The sequence below is a fragment of the Xiphophorus hellerii genome, chromosome 4, assembly GCF_003331165.1.
Source record: "Xiphophorus hellerii strain 12219 chromosome 4, Xiphophorus_hellerii-4.1, whole genome shotgun sequence".
Lineage (NCBI taxonomy): Eukaryota > Metazoa > Chordata > Actinopteri > Cyprinodontiformes > Poeciliidae > Xiphophorus > Xiphophorus hellerii.
The window spans coordinates 21405640-21422639 of record NC_045675.1 but is presented as its reverse complement, the minus strand read 5'-3'; the positions used below and the strand labels follow the sequence as shown (position 1 = coordinate 21422639).

The 17000-nt window shown below is 38.2% G+C and overlaps 2 protein-coding genes across 3 annotated transcripts; one reads left to right on the top strand and one right to left on the bottom strand.

The window, feature by feature from the left end:
- Window positions 1-513: 513 nt before the first annotated feature.
- Window positions 514-6619, bottom strand: dcun1d2b (DCN1, defective in cullin neddylation 1, domain containing 2b). 2 transcript variants are annotated; one of them, XM_032560009.1, is made up of 7 exons: window positions 6513-6619; window positions 4420-4636; window positions 4158-4326; window positions 3922-4052; window positions 3751-3833; window positions 3362-3458; window positions 514-2500 (listed from the first exon to the last, which is right to left on the bottom strand). In XM_032560009.1, exons 2-7 carry the CDS (start codon window positions 4472-4474, stop codon window positions 2421-2423), a joined length of 615 nt encoding a protein of 204 aa, XP_032415900.1. In that variant the 5' UTR covers window positions 4475-4636; window positions 6513-6619; the 3' UTR covers window positions 514-2420. The 2 variants fall into 2 exon arrangements, with proteins under 2 accessions (XP_032415900.1, XP_032415899.1); XM_032560008.1 differs by lacking the exon at window positions 6513-6619 and adding an exon at window positions 5719-6012.
- Window positions 6611-16107, top strand: tmco3 (transmembrane and coiled-coil domains 3). The gene is made up of 16 exons (XM_032560003.1): window positions 6611-6809; window positions 8067-8206; window positions 8319-8357; window positions 8902-9205; window positions 10052-10219; window positions 10877-11056; window positions 11154-11354; window positions 11497-11625; window positions 11714-11806; window positions 12402-12588; window positions 12967-13084; window positions 13179-13374; window positions 13458-13608; window positions 13715-13794; window positions 13875-14024; window positions 15028-16107. The coding sequence occupies exons 4-16, from the start codon at window positions 8948-8950 to the stop codon at window positions 15139-15141; spliced, it is 2025 nt and encodes a 674-aa protein (XP_032415894.1). The 5' UTR covers window positions 6611-6809; window positions 8067-8206; window positions 8319-8357; window positions 8902-8947; the 3' UTR covers window positions 15142-16107.
- Window positions 16108-17000: the final 893 nt, after the last annotated feature.

Genomic DNA, 17000 nt, shown 5'->3' with positions numbered 1-17000 from the left:
CTCAGTTTTACCGGACAGTTTAGGCTCTCTCTTTTATACACAACATAAATCTAAAAATACACATCCAAAGTGTGCTAGGCCATAGGTTTAGTTCCACAGGAAGGTAAGCTTCATGCTACTGCATATCAAATTATTTCAGACAATGTATTGCTCCCAAATTTGTTGGAAAAGTTTGGGGACATTCCCTCTCTTTCTGAGTATGGTGTGGAAAAACCTGATTGGCCAGCACAGTCCTGCTCTTAACTAAACATGAATGATGAATTCGAGCAGACACTGTAACCTAGGCCTTCTTGTCCAACATCAGCGTCTGACCTCAAAAAAAAGCACGAATGTTCAAAAATTCATATTCACATGATTCTAAGCCATGCGGAAAGCTGCAAAGGGTCAGCCAAAATCTGAAGTCACTTGACTTCATACATGGCATGTGTGAATGCAGATCAGTGAAAACTTTGGGCAAAATAGTGCAAGTGCAGTGACAATGTACATCAATAGCAAAAAGAAAAAAGAAATTCATACTATATTGACATTTTTTTATTAATACCAATGCAACTGAGAAATGCTTTTGATCCATTAAGAGCTGCTTTCTTTCACAGCCAAAATAACACTGTTTAAATGAACATTGTGCATCAGGAACAGTGACACATTTGACAAAGACAACGTACCAATAGACCACCACATGAGCACAATACATGTGTATCATAAAATACATACGTATTGTACTGATTGCGAACAGATGTTTTCGTATCTTCAGTTTCATATTTCTGACTGGTCTAAATAAGTTACATTTGTTTTTTTAAAACAATGTTTCACTGGATCAACTCTTGCTCAGCTGATGTGATGAGAAATATGGCACTTGATTTGGATTTAATGTGGAATAAACTCAATTATTTGGACTAGTATCTATAATTTCACTCAAACTATTTTGAACTTAACCTAAAACGTAACTATTTTACAGTGCATAGCTGCTCTGCTATAAAATAATGCATAATCCTTATTGACAAAGTATGGCAAAGGTTATGTTATGGTGGCAGCAGTAACCTGTAAAACATGGAACTGGGTGAGCTCTGATATAAGAACAGGACGACACACAGTGCTGAGAGAGATAGCTGGTCCCTGAGCTCTGCATCCTGTAACGCTGCATTCAGCATATGCATCAGTAAATATGATAATGCAGTGTTGCGCTAACTGCTATAAACAAAAACAACAACAACAACAACAAAACTAGTCTTATGTAGAATTTGCCTATAGCACAATTAAAAGTGCTACAATCCTCAACCACCACTAGATGGCAGCCCAACAGCCCAATGACCTTTTGATTATGAGGCAGCGCAAACCTCAGTGTAAACGTACATTTAAAACACTCTTGGGTGTGCGAACCACATTTTAAAAAAAGTTGAACTTACTGTAATGTAAACTGAATAGCTCTGTACTTGTAAAAGTGTATATCAGTGCAGTTTGAAGAGGTGACAAGGCTTCACCTGGGTAACTGAAAACAGTCCACATACAGGTTGAAATTCAAGCTCTTAGGCACTGCAACGCCAACAATAAATTATGCAAAGCTTTTTCCATTTTCCAAATGGAAAATGGAAAAAGCTTAGTGTGAACAATTAGATTCTAAATGCCATTACCTGTCTTGTGCAAGCAATGTCAAATATATATTTTTGACCATCTAGATTCTCATTTTGATGAGAGCTGGATTTTAATCATTGTAGCAACCTTTATGCTGGTGCTGAGATCAGAAAACGTGATGCTTCGTCCAGTCATCGGACTGGATGTAAATTGTGTATCTGAACATTTTCACTCTCACTTGGTGAAGGTGAATGTTGACTATATGACATCTCAAACCAAAAAAAACAGCTTTTGTGCAGAAGGCAACATATTTTACCTCCACCCAACGCACTCGTACAACATACAGCGACAAACGCAAACACATATTCTCAAATTTTGATAACCTCGACTACATCAAACAGCTTCATACTAACTGACAGAACAGCCAAACCTTATCGCAATGTTTCATTCACACCCGCAGGAGCATAAAAGTCCATTTTAGTCCGGCTGCCTGCTTTGCTGAGCGTGCTTTTAAATGAGTCCACAGTGGCAGTTCAAACCTACCACCACTGCAAGTTTAAGGGATGAGTATCAGTTTACTCATCAGTTTCATGAAACATTTCCAGCATCTCTCCACGACAGCAGAAAGTAAAAACAAAACACTTCCCTCTTCTTTTGGTGGTGTTTTTTCCCACTGTTTTTCTTTTCCTCTTCAAAGGCCTCTTAGCAGCAGAATAATTATTGAAACTCTGCAGGCCAACCTACTTAGCAGCTGTTTCTTTAGGCTACCTGTATCATAATCTCATTAATAAATAGGAAAAAAATGGAAGAAAGAAAACGGCATCCTCCATTTGGTGAAGCTGTGGCAAATATTACGTCATGTTGCGTTTATTTCCTGCTACAATTGGCCGAGCAAACTCCACAAAGTCATCGATGAGCACAGGCCAGGCACCTGAGCAGAAGACAAAAAGGATAACATTAGTTAACATCTAAAAGTAGCAGTTTGACAAGTGAAATACTATTACTAAAAAATACAGTGTCTTGTAAATACCTCTTGAACTTTCTCACATTTTACAAATATCACAAACTTCAATATATTCACATAGAATGATAAATTATTATTATTTTCTATGAATAATTCTCTTCTTCCCTTGCCTGCCAGTTCAAATATACCACCATTTATTGGTACGTTTGTAGCCGTGCCATTGGTTAGTGCCATAATCTTTCTTTTTCGGTTAAAGGTCCTCATGTGCTCCAACACCCTGAGGACATCTGTGTTTATACTGAGATTGAATAAATAATTTCTCAGTTGCTTTGAATAAAAGCGACTAACAAATGTATAAACATAGACTACACAGAGGAGGACTCTACCAACAAGGCGACTTTTGAAGACAAATAGTTGCACAAGATTAGATTTCGGGATAAACGTGTCCAGGGTTGAATGCGTATGCGCATCACACTTTTCAAATTTTAAAACATTTCTCGTCCAATTACATGTTGACCAACTATAAAAAAAACAACAACAATGAAATATTTTGAAGTTTGTGGTTAGTGAACAAAGTTATCTATATCATCTGAGATGAGCATCTTTTTTAAATCTGAACATTTTCAAGGTGTTATTGCAAATACAAGTATCAGCACTACTTTGCTCTTTCACACGGTGGCTTCAAGTGTATAATGACCCTTTAGTACCAGGGATCCATCCATATGGCTTCAATTACTCCACAGTTTTACAAAAAAGCTTGTATTAGACAGATGAATGATGTCACAGCACCTTCTAAAACAATCTTTCTAGTAGTGATTCGAGACTCACCTTCTTCATCATAGTTAGACATATCATCTGCAATCATGTTGCCAAAGTCCAGGAGGAGGTTCCAAGTGTCTTTAGGAATTGAGCGCTTGTGATGCTCCTGAATAGAGGGCAGGGACAGGACAGGGTAACCCTGTCTTGTTAACATTTCCAAACAAGAAGTATATACTATGCGTGGGGAAATAATCAGTGGATTGCATCAAACACCTACCATTGGATTTTTTTTTTCTTTTTTTAAGTGGAAAACATGTTTTTGAGAAGAAGTGCCATGTAATTATAGCCATGCAGTCAAATTAACTGTTTTGTACTAGTGCACAGCTAAAACACTCCCATAAACTCCAAAACCCTTAATTACTACTGTGGGGGGGGAAAAGCAAATCTTCAAAACTTACTTGCAAGAAGCGGATCCATAGATCTAAGAACTTGAATCGATCTGTGAGAACTAGATTCCAGTAAGCCACAGCCATTTCTAGTTCTGGAAAGAAAAAAAATATTTGCAAGTATTGTAGGTTTTTGACAGAAAATGTGACAGTTTGGGATATTTTCCAACATCATCTGCTTACCTAAACCTTTCTGCCCTGGGTTCTTGGCAAAGCTGAACGTAAACTGGTAGAAATCTTTGAACTTTCCATTGTCTTTCAGATCTTGTTCTAGCCTGGGAAGGATGGCCTTGAGTTTTTCTGGACTGTCACAGCTGAATGGCGCAACAAAGATAAATTACTGTAAATATTAAAGGTGTTCATATAATAAGAACTTCATTCCCAGAGTCAAATATTGAAAATTTTGACGTGGCTTTTACCCGAGCTCCACCATCCCATCGAAGAACTCCTTCCTGCTAAACTCGCACTGCGTGGCTGCTCTGAACTTCCAAGCCACTACAAGTATGCTTATGCTGGCTGGGTCCAGATTTAAGTCATCGCAGAACTGCTGGATCCCATCGATGCCTATCTTGTTCTCATCGTGGGGGTCTGCAAAGAAGACAAAGGGAACTTAGCCAAACAGAGAGAAAAAGTGCAGATTTTTAGGGGACTAAATGGTGTGCGAGTCTGCCTAACACTTGCCTTTGTATCTGTTGTAGAGCTGTTCAAGCTTCTTGCGGTCCACTGAGGTTTTCATGGGTTCTTTATAGTACAAGTCTGGGTTCTGGAAATAGTTGTCAATGGCGACTTCTAGTTTCCAGTCATTCTGAGTCAGGCAGTGCACAGCTGTTCTGTCCTCTGCTTGCGTGACAGAGATAAACTGGCGAACCTTGTCCTTCTGTGATGATTTCAACTTGTGCTGCCAGGCAAGTAAACACACAAGGAAATAAATACTTAGACATATTTACTGTCTGTGCCAGACTTTAGAAAGAGGATGAGATTTTGGTATGGTCCGCATCCGCTTTAAATTTAATCTTCATGCAGAAGGTTTTTTCAGTGACTACGTTACGTTGCCACATATTGATTTGGCATGGTTACTATAAAATTTCACGTAATTTTTGTTTAAAAGAAAACATCCCTAGAAAGTATCTTTATTTTTTTTTTACAAAACTGTTTAAGAAGAGAAAATACACATAGATCAGTAAGTTAAAACTTCATATTCATTGAAAGATCTTTTGTAAATTTGCATGTGTAAAAGGATATTGTATGGGTAGGACACCAAAACTGGTTTTAACTCAGGGACACAGATTCTTCTACATCTGGACCGTTCTATCAGAAGAGCATTAATGAACAACCATATACAAAAAGTAAATGATGATTATAATAAACACCCAGTGTTACTGTGGACATGCATTTGAAGTTCCTGGTGCAGTTGCTTGCAAAGATCTGATTTCTATTCAAATCTAAACATACAGTAAACTATTCAGTCTGAGAATGTTTAAGTGTTGTTAGCAATGCATGCCTAAAACTCAAATCAAGTTAGAGTTGTAAAAAAATTACTTTCAAAAAGCAGCACAGAAATAACCCCATCATGTTTTGTTAATCTCTAACAGATTGCACATCTCGGTGGAACTAACCCACGGGATGATCAAACAGCAGGTTCTCTGTGACCCAGATTTTCCTGGGTAGGGGGCGTCAGATCTCACAGGCTCTCCTGACCTGCAGAAGCAGCAGCAGCAGCAACCCAGCCGGGCCACCAACCAAAAAGGGAAAGGTACGTAGAGCGAGTGCAGGTGTCCGATCTCAAAATACCAGCAACTGACCTTCCATTACTCTCACATCACACTGACTGGCAACGCGACGCTGAGGACAGCCTGATCCCTCACATGGTGCTGCACCGTAAACATTAGTGACAACTACTGTTGGTATGGTGACATGTTGAACGGGGGCTTTACAACTCTCTGTCTCCCACTCGGTTTGTCTTTTTAAAATATTACCTACCATTTTATCACCAGCTGTTTTGGCCAACTTAATATCCACGATCTCATAGTGCGCATGCGCAAGAAGAAATACGAACCAGACCAAAAATACTGGGAAATGTAGTTCCGGAGAAGTCAACAGGCCACTTACTTTAGAAACTTACAAAACATGTTTATGCGATAATAAATAACACTTAGCAACAAAGCACTTTGTTGCTGTCTAGTAAATGCGCCGAACACCCCCGACAACACCTCCTTCTAAAACTCTGCTCTCCAAAGCATATTTGACGCAAAGCTGAGTTGTTTTAGTTCAAATTGTGTTGTTAATTTAAAAAAAAAAAGTCGTGTAAGGATTAGAATGACGTCAGCTGTCACAGTTTGAAAAGGCATGAACGTCACCAGCGAAGTAACTGACACACCTAAAAAAAACTACAACTCCCATACCAGCTCTGATAAAGATGTTTCGGAAGTAATCTGATGGTTGCATCAAACTTACGACGAGAAATTGATGTTAGAAACGTAAAGAAACAACTGCTATTTTGGCTAAGGTTCATTTAAATTGTACTTTACCGAAATAAGTTGTTTCTAATATTGTATGGTTAGTCTGCTATTATTAGCAAAGCAAGTGTTAGCAGCGACAACGTTATGTCACCGTGAGAAAGAAGAGGGTGAACCCAGCTGGTTAGAGCTGGACTGACAGCTCCGACGTTAAATATTTAAAGAACAAATTGTTGGAATTTGACAAACTCCAGGCCAGAAAGCTCAACTTTATCCCAGGGGGTTCGTGAAGTTGTCTCAGAGGCAGGTTAAACTCACCGTCGGTCCCCCCCTGTGTTTCTCCCGGAACACCGTCACGAACGGCAGGGCTGGAGGAGGTCGGAGTAAACATGAAGTAGGAGCAGGGAGCGCCTGTGCCGACGCTGGCTCTAGCTATGTGGCAGGGGAGGGGTGTCTCTGTCGGTGCGGCACAACTACACGATTGTTCTTGTCCACTTCTTCCTCTGCTGAGAGGCAAGAGCGAGGACTCTCTTCCCTAATAGTTACAGCTTTTCTTTAATAATCCGTACACCGCGCCAGCCTGATGGATGTTTTTACCGACTGCTGTGTCTTCTGGTATGTCTAATTTATATCTATGGTGTGTTTGAATGTGTGCGTGTATCTGCTTATTAATATCTTGGCTAACTTTGTCGTTAAAGTTTGATTAATAAACTAAAGACCTCCTGTCCATTGAAATCCATTGATTTCATTGGGGATCTTGGCTCCTTTTCACCAGCTCCAGTTCCAGCAGTATAATATCCATAATTGTCACAATAGGGACGCTGAGTAAGAATTACTTAAAAACGTAGTTAGTGATTTGTGAAACATTTATTTGAAAACAAATATGTGTTCAAATTTTGGATTTCTTATTCTGTGGAAACAGTCCGTTTATTGTCATTTAAATAATCTTAGATGGGACTGACCTCAAGTTTGAAAGGACACTTTGCAAACTCAGGTGTCACCTACTATATCAACATTGGATTTTTGAATACAATTTGAAACACATGAATATTTGTCAAAGATGATGTAAAGCATTTATTGTCATCCCATGATCAAGACATTTATTCAAAGCTTTAAGAAAGTTAGAATAGACACAATCTAAATGTCTGAAAACGCAAAAAAATAGTAGCTATTTTTTGTTCTATTTTTATTAACTGAATAAAAAGATATCTAATTAAATTGAGTTTAATGAATCTGCAATCCAGTCCAGCTGTAGCCAATCTACAATTAACATTTTAAGGCTGGGCTTTATCTAACACAAAAAGACCCTGTTTTGGATTTTTTTTTTAAATCTCAGTGTATCTGAAAAACACTGCGTTTAGTGAAAAATAATGCCATCAACTGTTGTCACTGTTGCTTTGCAGCAAAAAGATCCTGAGTTCAAATCCCAACCTGGGTGCAGTTTGTTCTCCCCATGTGTTTTTTCTGGGTACTCCTGCTTCCTTCCACAGTCGAAAAATATGTCGTTAGAATAATTGGCCCTAGGTAGGAATGCACGTGTGATTTGTCCTGTATGTCTCTGTGTTGCTCTGTGAGTGGCTAACAACCTGTATACTTGACATATTGCCAGGACTGAAGTATATTCACTTGTTTTATTGCAGTAGGTTTTCTGCTATGGTTTCTTGTCACATATTTAGTGAGCCGGAAGCAAGTAAATAAAAGTGAAAAAAAATAAATAAAAAAGCTTTGATAAAGATCAAATCAGATTTTGAGGAGTATTGTTGAAAATGTGTTTTTGCAGCGTATTTTTCTCTTCACACTCATAATATGTTTCATTGCACATGACACTACTAAAGCCTTAAGTGACATGTTTGTGCTCTGATGTTTTTTCAGTCTGCAGTCCAGATCTGAACAACGGTGCTCCTGATGTCTAGCAACTCCAGTAAAGTGGCAGCAGTTCAATTGAAGGAAGGAAGGAGAAGAGGAGGGATTCTGAAAGTTAGAAAATCTCAGCTTGACTCATGCTGTTGAAGGTAAAATCATCTGTGAGTTTAATACATTCAGCTAAATGCTAATAATTGAATTGATAAATATAATCATAAACTGCCTTTGGTGTTTAGTATTCTTCTTGATTTGTCAATTTAGGTATTCTTGGAAAGACAGGTAGCACTGGAATGTAAACAGGTAAGGTGTCCTGTCACATCACTGCTCTGTTTGCTATCATTTCTGTTGTAGCCACACCTTCAAAAAAAGTGTGACTATGGTGTGACAGGAGATACACGTCCACATTCTGTGTTCTTTTGAAAACACCCACTTAAAGAATTGTCAGAAATGCTCAAAAAACTTGTGTTATTTAAAATTTCTCAAACTGTATCTAATTTTACTGTTGCAGTTGATGATGGGAATTGATTTAAAGATACGGAATACTTATACTTTTGTTATTGCCGTATATTTGTAACACCTGCAAATATACAACATATAATATTGCAACTTATATTAAGTACGACAGTCTCTGAATATGATATTTCAGGAACATCATGTGTTTCTACTAAGCAGCCTTTAAAATCTAAATTGAAGTAGGATGAACTGTAAAAAATCTGGGTTGTATTTGAAAACACAATCTGTAGCAGATGCAAACATGAAGCTTCGACTGTCGGTGTGATGAGTGGGATTTTGCTTCTAATTATTTCAGCACTATGCAATCTGTGCCGCTCTGTCCCTCTCCTAGGTCTTGCATTTCTCCTCAAACTCCTCACCGTAGTGAAGCAGTTTGGATGCAGGTTCTGTGCTGGCTGCTGTGCCTCGGCCTGACTGAGGCACTCGCTGTGCTGCCAAAGGAGCAGGTGGCCCGGCATGCCATCAAGCTCTATCGGAGCAAAGCGCCGGCGCAGGGCCACAGCTGGGTGACCAACAACTGCAAGCGGCTGGCAGGTCTGCTGCGGCAGAAGAATGTGGCCATCAACAAGCTGGCAGCTGCTGCGGCGGCTGTTGGGAAAGACCAAAGCCTTACAGAGCCAGAGAAGCACTTCCAGGTATCACTCTATTAACCACCGGATGGTCCATTTTTTTTTTTTTTTTGGTTGAAGTCATAATAATATTGGAATTAAAATGTGTTCAGCTAGTTCTCATAGGTTTTCGACGCTCCTTGGTCTTTGTTTTAGTCAAGGCTGAAGGAGGAAGGATGGCAAAACAAAGCAGACTAAACACACATGTATATAAGCAACCGAAGCAGGAGTTAAGCCTAGATAATAACCTGTTAGACAGTCAATACAAGGGAGGGGCTTGGCACTATGTTGAAACATCACATGCCCAATTATTTCATAGCAGAAGTAAGCATACCTTAAAGTCAGTTAGGTAAAACATGTTAAAAATGGAAACCACAACTTTATTTCTAAGTCAATGGATGAAGCTGCTTTTTCCTTGTAGATGTGTGAAAAATCTCTGCTGTTGTTTTAATGTTTACATTTACTCAGATGACTTAATCAGAGCTCTAGCACTTCCTGTTTATTAAAACTGCGCGTTTATTAGGAAAACTTTTTCTGTAGAATGACTTCACAATTACATGAAATTATCTCTAGCTAACTGATGTTTCAAATGTCCAAGAATCTAAAAAAAAAAAAAGAAAAGAAAATGTATTTCTAGATATAAATATTTTTATTTCTGAAAATTAAATGAAAAATGTTATTAATTGGCTTATTTTATTTGTTTATAACTGGCCAAATAGCCTTTTTGACTTGTATGTTGAATTTATATATATTAAGATTCATATCTGGATATCCTATTCATGAAACGTACCACATTAAGATCATGTAGAATTACATTAGTTAAAGAGTTTCTGATTTTCTTCTTTTTTTTAATCTTTACTCATTTGCATTTAGGTTCACACTCTGGAGGTTTTTCAGAAGGAGCTGAATGAGAGCGAGCACCTGGTGTTCCAGGCGGTGCACGGCCTGCAGAGGGTGCTGCAGGGAGACTACAAGGATGTGGTCAATATGAAGGACAGCAGCAGACAGAGGCTGGAGGCCCTCAGAGAGGCAGCCATAAAGGTAAAGTAAAATCTGCAGAGTTTTATGGATCCTTTACTTGCAAATAAATGCATATTTTTTCTGATTGACTTTCCTAACGGTATGGCAGCCATCTAAGCAGCAGCATAACTAGTCAAATAAAAGGTGAAAACAACATTCCACATTTTCTTTGTAATCAATGCAAAAAATGAGCGAGTTAACCTAATATAAACAACTCCGTCCTCTCAGTAAAAAAACGAGATATGATCATTTTTCTCATTTCAAAATAAGGTAGAACATTACTAGTGTTGGAAGTTGCAATATTAATGAGCGTTTTGCATCAGAAACATGAAAAGATAATTTTGTTTTAGATGTTTTTAATCAGATGAAAGTTGAAATAAAGGTTTATTTTTCTGTATGGTTAGTCCACATGTTTTCCTTTTCGATGTTTCTCAAAAGATGAGCAAAAATGCATCATCAGATTAAAGAGAATGTGTCAGATTTGCCCTCAACAAAAAAGTCTGAGCTCGTTTGAAGTTGACTTTAAATATGTGTTTCTGAAATTGAGTAGAATAATGTGTTGCAATCAAGTGGATTAAGTTTTTTAAGCATCCACTCGCTATATGAAAAGAACTTTGATTCTTCAATCTTTTTGCCAGTAAATTAGAGTGTTTGTTGGGCTGTGTTGTTATATTTCAGGAAGAACAGGAGTACGTGGAGCTGGTGGCTGCAGAGAAGCATCAGCAAGAAGCTCTTAAGAGCGCTTTGGCCCAGAACAAGACTCTGTCCATCTTGGAGGAGATTTTGGAGGACGTCAGAAAGGCAGCTGACCGCCTAGAGGAGGAGATCGAAGAGCATGCCTTTGACAACAACAAACAGGTCTGCTCAGTTTGGCTGCTAAGTTTCAGAGAACGTACACGCAGTTATTGTTATACCCAGAACCAATAGTTGTGCATATACACTCTACTTCGTGTAGATGAAGGGAGTGAATGTCGAAGCAGTGCTAAGAGTGGAAGAGGATGAGGAAAAAGGAGGGAAAACGAAGAACAAATCCAAACAGAAAGAGGTGGAGGATGACTTGGGGCTCAGCATGCTCATCGACTCTCAGAATAACCAGTATGTTCTGACGAAACCACGAGACTCCACGATGCCCAGAGCAGACCATCACTTCATCAAGGTTAGTTGCTGCTTTCTTCTCTAATGATACTGGCTTTATCCAGGCTGTAGATGAAGTAGAAAGACTGCATTAATTAAATGCAGTCTTAAATCAGTCTTTAATAATTTAATAAATTCATTAATTTAAATGAATTTATCAACAGGACCTGGTTTCAGTGGTGATGCTCTCTCTGCCTTGTGGTTGGATTTGCTCTCTGGTGGGTCTTCCGCCTATGTTTGGATATATCATCTGTGGGGTCCTGCTCGGCCCTTCTGGACTCAACAGCATCAAGGTTTGTGTCTGTGCGTCACGACTGCAGTGGCTTAAAGAACAATGACTTTTACTAAACTAAAAATCACAACTGGCTTTTCTTCTTGCAGTCCATAGTTCAGGTGGAGACTCTGGGGGAGTTGGGTGTGTTCTTCACTCTCTTTGTGGTGGGACTGGAGTTTTCACCTGAGCGCCTTCGAAAGGTAAATTAGAAAGAGTTTGGACCAAAAACCGATGGTGATGATTGCTTTCTTTAGTTGTTTTACTTACTGCTGATTATTCTTGTACAATGATAATCAAGATGCTCCATTTGCAGCAATGTTAGTTTTATGTCATAACATTGACATGCAGTCATTGTGTCATCTGGTAATATAAATATATTATAATGAACTTCAGATCAAAAGTCAATATTTTATGCAAGAGTGAAAAATGTAGTTTTATTAATACATTTTGGAGTTGTTTTAATTTGTTTTCTAAATAAAAATTTGAAAAGCTGAAAAATTTTCATTTAGCCATATGAGTCAAAATTTTGTAGCACCACCTTTTAGTGCTATTACAACTCCAAGATCTTTAGAGTACATCTGTACCAGCTTTGTGTATCTAGAGAATGAAATTTTTGCCCATAACATTGGAATATTATAGAAAATAACATACTTCTTATAAACCCAAATACAAGTTCTCATTAAATGAGTAATTGAAATATATTATAAAAAGTTCCTTTAAAGTAGAATAGTACTGTTGGTCCTCAGTTTTGGTGTTTGAAAGAAGATGACTTCTTCTTTTGTTATGTGTGTTTAGGTATGGAAGACCTCAGTTCAGGGGTCATTCTACCTGAGCCTGCTGATGGTGGCGGCCGGGTTGTTGTCGGGTCAGCTTCTCCATATTCGCCCCACCCAGACGGTCTTCATCTCCACCTGTCTGTCCCTGTCCAGCACTCCACTGGTGTCACGATTTCTGGCAGGAGGAAGCAGGGTGGAAAGAGAAGGTATGTAGAAATGTCTTTTTAAAAATTTTCTGCATACTTTTATATGAAATTAGCAACAAAGGGTTGGATGACCTGTTGACCATGAACATAGGATGTATTTAAATCCTTTGAATTTGGGAAATCCTGTTACACAGTTAAGCTTTTATGGTTCTGTTCTCGCAGCTGGTACAATATATGTCACATGGATGATTTTGACTTGGACAGCTAATAAAATTCTCATTATATTCTAGTTTTTTTTCTGATGACTTTAAAATGTAGAGACACAAAGCTGATAGAGAAAGTTTGACATCATCAGTAACTAGAGGAAAGCATCAGAAATGCTTTCCTCTAGTTACTGACTGATTCAATGTTTTAAACACTGGTGTGTGTGTTTGACAGGTGACCTGGACTACAGCAGCGTTCTCCTCGGGATGTTGGTGATGCAGGATGTCCAGCTTGGCCTCTTCATTGCCGTCATGCCCACTCTGATCCAGGCACAGAGCGGGGACTTGGACAGGTAAGCAAGTTGTAATTTATTGTTTCTTCATGATAAATTCCTCCTTCTCAAACTTACAGTCCTGTAAATGTTTTGATTCCTCTGTTCGAACCAGCTTTCTGTTTGGAGGTCTGCGAGTGCTGAAGCTCCTGTCTCAGGTCCTGGTGTCACTGGCTGCTGTTTTTTTGCTTTGTTTGGTGCTCAAATCCTTCCTGATTGGTCCGTATTACAAGAAACTTCACTCTGAGAGCAAAGGCAACAAGGAGATCCTGGTACTGGGGATGACAGCGTTTGTCTTTTTCATGCTGACGGTACGATTAAAAGAAATTTGGTGTGACTTCTTTTGTCCCATCTTCAACTTGAAGTTAAGAGGCTGATTTGTTTGGTATTTTAGCTCACAGAGTTTCTGGATGTTTCCATGGAGTTGGGCTGCTTCTTGGCTGGAGCTTTGCTGTCATCGCAAGGTCACATGGTCACAACCGAGGTCATGGGGTGCATCGAGCCAATCAGAGATTTTCTCGCCATCATCTTCTTTGCCTCTATTGGTTAGGCTGAATATTATGGTCTTTCTGTGATATTTGCTTCACTTTTTTATGATTTTCACATGTAGACTGTGCTGAATCCTCCTCCTTTTTCTGTTTGATGCTGCAGGTCTTCACGTGTTCCCTACATTTGTGTTGTATGAGCTCACCATCTTGCTGGTGCTGACGCTCACACTCGTCATTATGAAGGTTCAGCAATTCCTTGTTTTTATTCTCAGTCTGTCCTGAGGAAGTTTCCTCATCTCCTAACTTCTCTCATTTTGCTCCAGTTTGTCATGGCTGTGCTGGTGCTGTCCACCATCTTGCCTCCGAGTTCCCGACACATCCGGTGGATCGTCTCAGCTGGTCTGGCTCAGGTCAGCGAGTTCTCCTTTGTCTTGGGGAGCCGCGCACGTCGAGCCGGCATCATCTCCAGGGAAGTGAGTGATGAGCTGGATGAAATTTTGGTCTGTTTAGAAGAATTGCATCAGGTTTTTCTCGGCCAGTTCCGATTCATGATTTCTTAGAGGCTTAGGTTGGCAATTTAGGGTTATTTTTAATCCTAAAACTGTAAGTAGTTAAACAGAAAATTGTCAATTCCTGCCAGAGAGTGAGTCTAGAGCTCAGTCTGTACAGGAAACATCCAACAAATCAGCTCAAAGGAAACTTTAAAAAACATTGTGCTTTTTTTGAGTTTTCTGTCTGATAGGTGTAGACAACAAAAACAACTTTAGTGCTTAGAAAATGACCACAATTAGTTTTTTTTTCTTTGCAGACTACATTTCATTTATGATTTTTATGCTTTTCTTAGTTTCTGTCAGCAAAATAATATATTAATGTTGAGGCATAATGTAATCTGCCAGTATTTAACAAGATTTGTCACAAGAATTTTATCTTTTGCATCATTTAAATAATGTCAGCTGATGCATTTTTTAAATTATGTTTTACAGTATGTGCCATTGATGACTCACAAACATGAATTATTTCAGTTTTAATCTGTGTGAGCTGAACTTTTACAACTTGTATTCAAGTGTGAACTTGTACTAATCTGTTAATAACTACAAAGTCAGTAAAATGTGACACCTGAAAGTATATATTAAAAATTTAGAAGATATGTATAGTCCAAGTGATACTTATGTTTTTATGAATTTAATTAGCTTTAAAAGTCTCGCTGGTACTTAAAATGTTAACATATAAACGTCTTGCCATATAATACATGTCTTTACTCAATTAAAGTGACTAAAAGCAGAACTTTGTAAATGTTAGAGGATAAATTTATATCACAGTTAAAGTTAAGGATGGATTTGCTTGTTTTATTTCTTTTCTGTGGTTGATCACTGTATAGATGCACTCTAGATGAAGGAGGTCAGCCTTCGAGCATTTAAAGCGATGTTAACAAGTAAACCGCGAATGTTGAGAGTAAAACTACCTGTCTCTGTTCAGGTGTACCTGCTGGTCCTCAGCGTCACCACCCTCAGCTTGCTGCTGGCTCCGCTGCTGTGGAGAATCACGACACACAAATGGGTTCCTCGCCCCGAACGCAAAACGGTCACGTGACCACACCGACATCAGGGCTGAAAAAAACCATTCCTCTGTGACTTTACTAGAGCTGGTTGCAATATCTCATGAAGTCTTACTTTTTTTTAAAGATGGATTTAATCTGCTTCAAATCCATTTCTCTCTGATCCAACACTACTGCTGATCGTAATAGTAAATACAAAAGAGAAATTCTTACAATATTTCCACTGGAGGATTTTTTTTAATACTTAGACTGTTAATCGTGTCTCTACGGTATGTTCATTATTACATTTTATCATGCTGAGCTCAATATTGTCTCATTTTGCACATTAACTTTGAAAATCAATGGACCAAATCTTAACAGTTCTCCATATAAATGTTTGCCTATTTATAGTTTTTCTTTATAGATGCTATGACATTACTGTTTGGACTTTCTCTGTTGTGATTTGAGGCATCAATGATCACAGACCTTGCCTCAGGCTGAAGTCAAAGATCTCTGCTGATTAACTTTGGTACTTTGGTTTAATCTCATCCTTTTCTTACTGAGAGTTTCAGGAAAACTGACTAAATCTGCCCAGAAATCTTGTTTTTCGGGTACGTTAGACTGCACTAATGACAACAAAGACATTGAAAATGTTTCAGTAGAATTACGTTTGATAATTTATTATTCACTGGTGTTATCTGAAGAAAAAATGCCAGCACTCATCCTCTGAATGTCAAAAATGATGTGCCTGCTTTGCCCTGTTCCACCCGGCACTAAAAGGAAGAGCTTTTACACTGAAATGTAAATTTATCAAAACATGTGCAATGTTAATATGTATCACCATCAGACATTACTGTTTATATTTATTAGTTTCATATATTCCATTTGTTTGAGGGGTTTTTTAATTTAATTTTGTATTTTATTTCTGCTGTCATTTCCATTTTTTATTCAGATCTTCATTTGTGTTGAACTTACTTGGATTTATATATCTTTAGTAAAAATAAAATGAACTATGAACTTCATTTGTTTGTCTGAATAACTAAAATGTTCATCTTTGGGTTCACAATATTAACGACAATCAACATTCCTGATTTCAGGCTCCGAATTTAAGATTTAAATAATTAAAATATTTAGCACTTTTCGTGAGAACTGAACAAAAGAGAACTCAAATGAAGAAAAATGAATTGTAATGAACTTTTTTTTTGTCATGTTTTGCACTTCAGAAGCATGTAATGGAGCAGCTTCACATGCATAAATCCACGTGATGGCCCATTAAACGTCTGGTTCCCAGGAGTTGTGGAAACCCTGTCTAACATCGGTGTGACGCTCAGCTGTGAATGCGACAGCTCCACACGTGTCGTGGTGTGTGTGTGCAAGCATGCGAGCAGACCTGCATAAGCTGATAACCTACAAACTTTGCTGTCAGCACATCTCTGAAAGACTTCATCATCCTATTAGTGGGAGGAGATGGTTAACAGCTCACTGATAGACATTTTCACATGTGTGGCCGTATTTTTATAGGATTTCGTTTGTCTTTTACAAGTATAGTTGCATTGTTCGTTAGGACATTCTACAAAGTAAAGCAGTAAGCTGTAACAGTAATGATGATAAAATATTTTTTTAAGGTGAAACTTTTCTATGTTGCTCCATTCAAATCAGTGTTTATTGGATGTTCAATAAACTTTAAAAAAATACATGTTTAAATTCTATCGGTTGAAATCTGGCCAGAATAAAAGCAGTTCTAAAAATGTTCTTGCATTTAGACAGTTTTGGAGTGACTGAAATTATACATTTATTTTCAGTTAAGTATGCTGAGAGTTTTAGGATTTAATGTCGCAAAGAGATTTATTACAATAGGCTTCATCACATGTAGGTTTTTGAGAAGTTGACCGTGTTTTGTCTTTCTCTGTCAGTG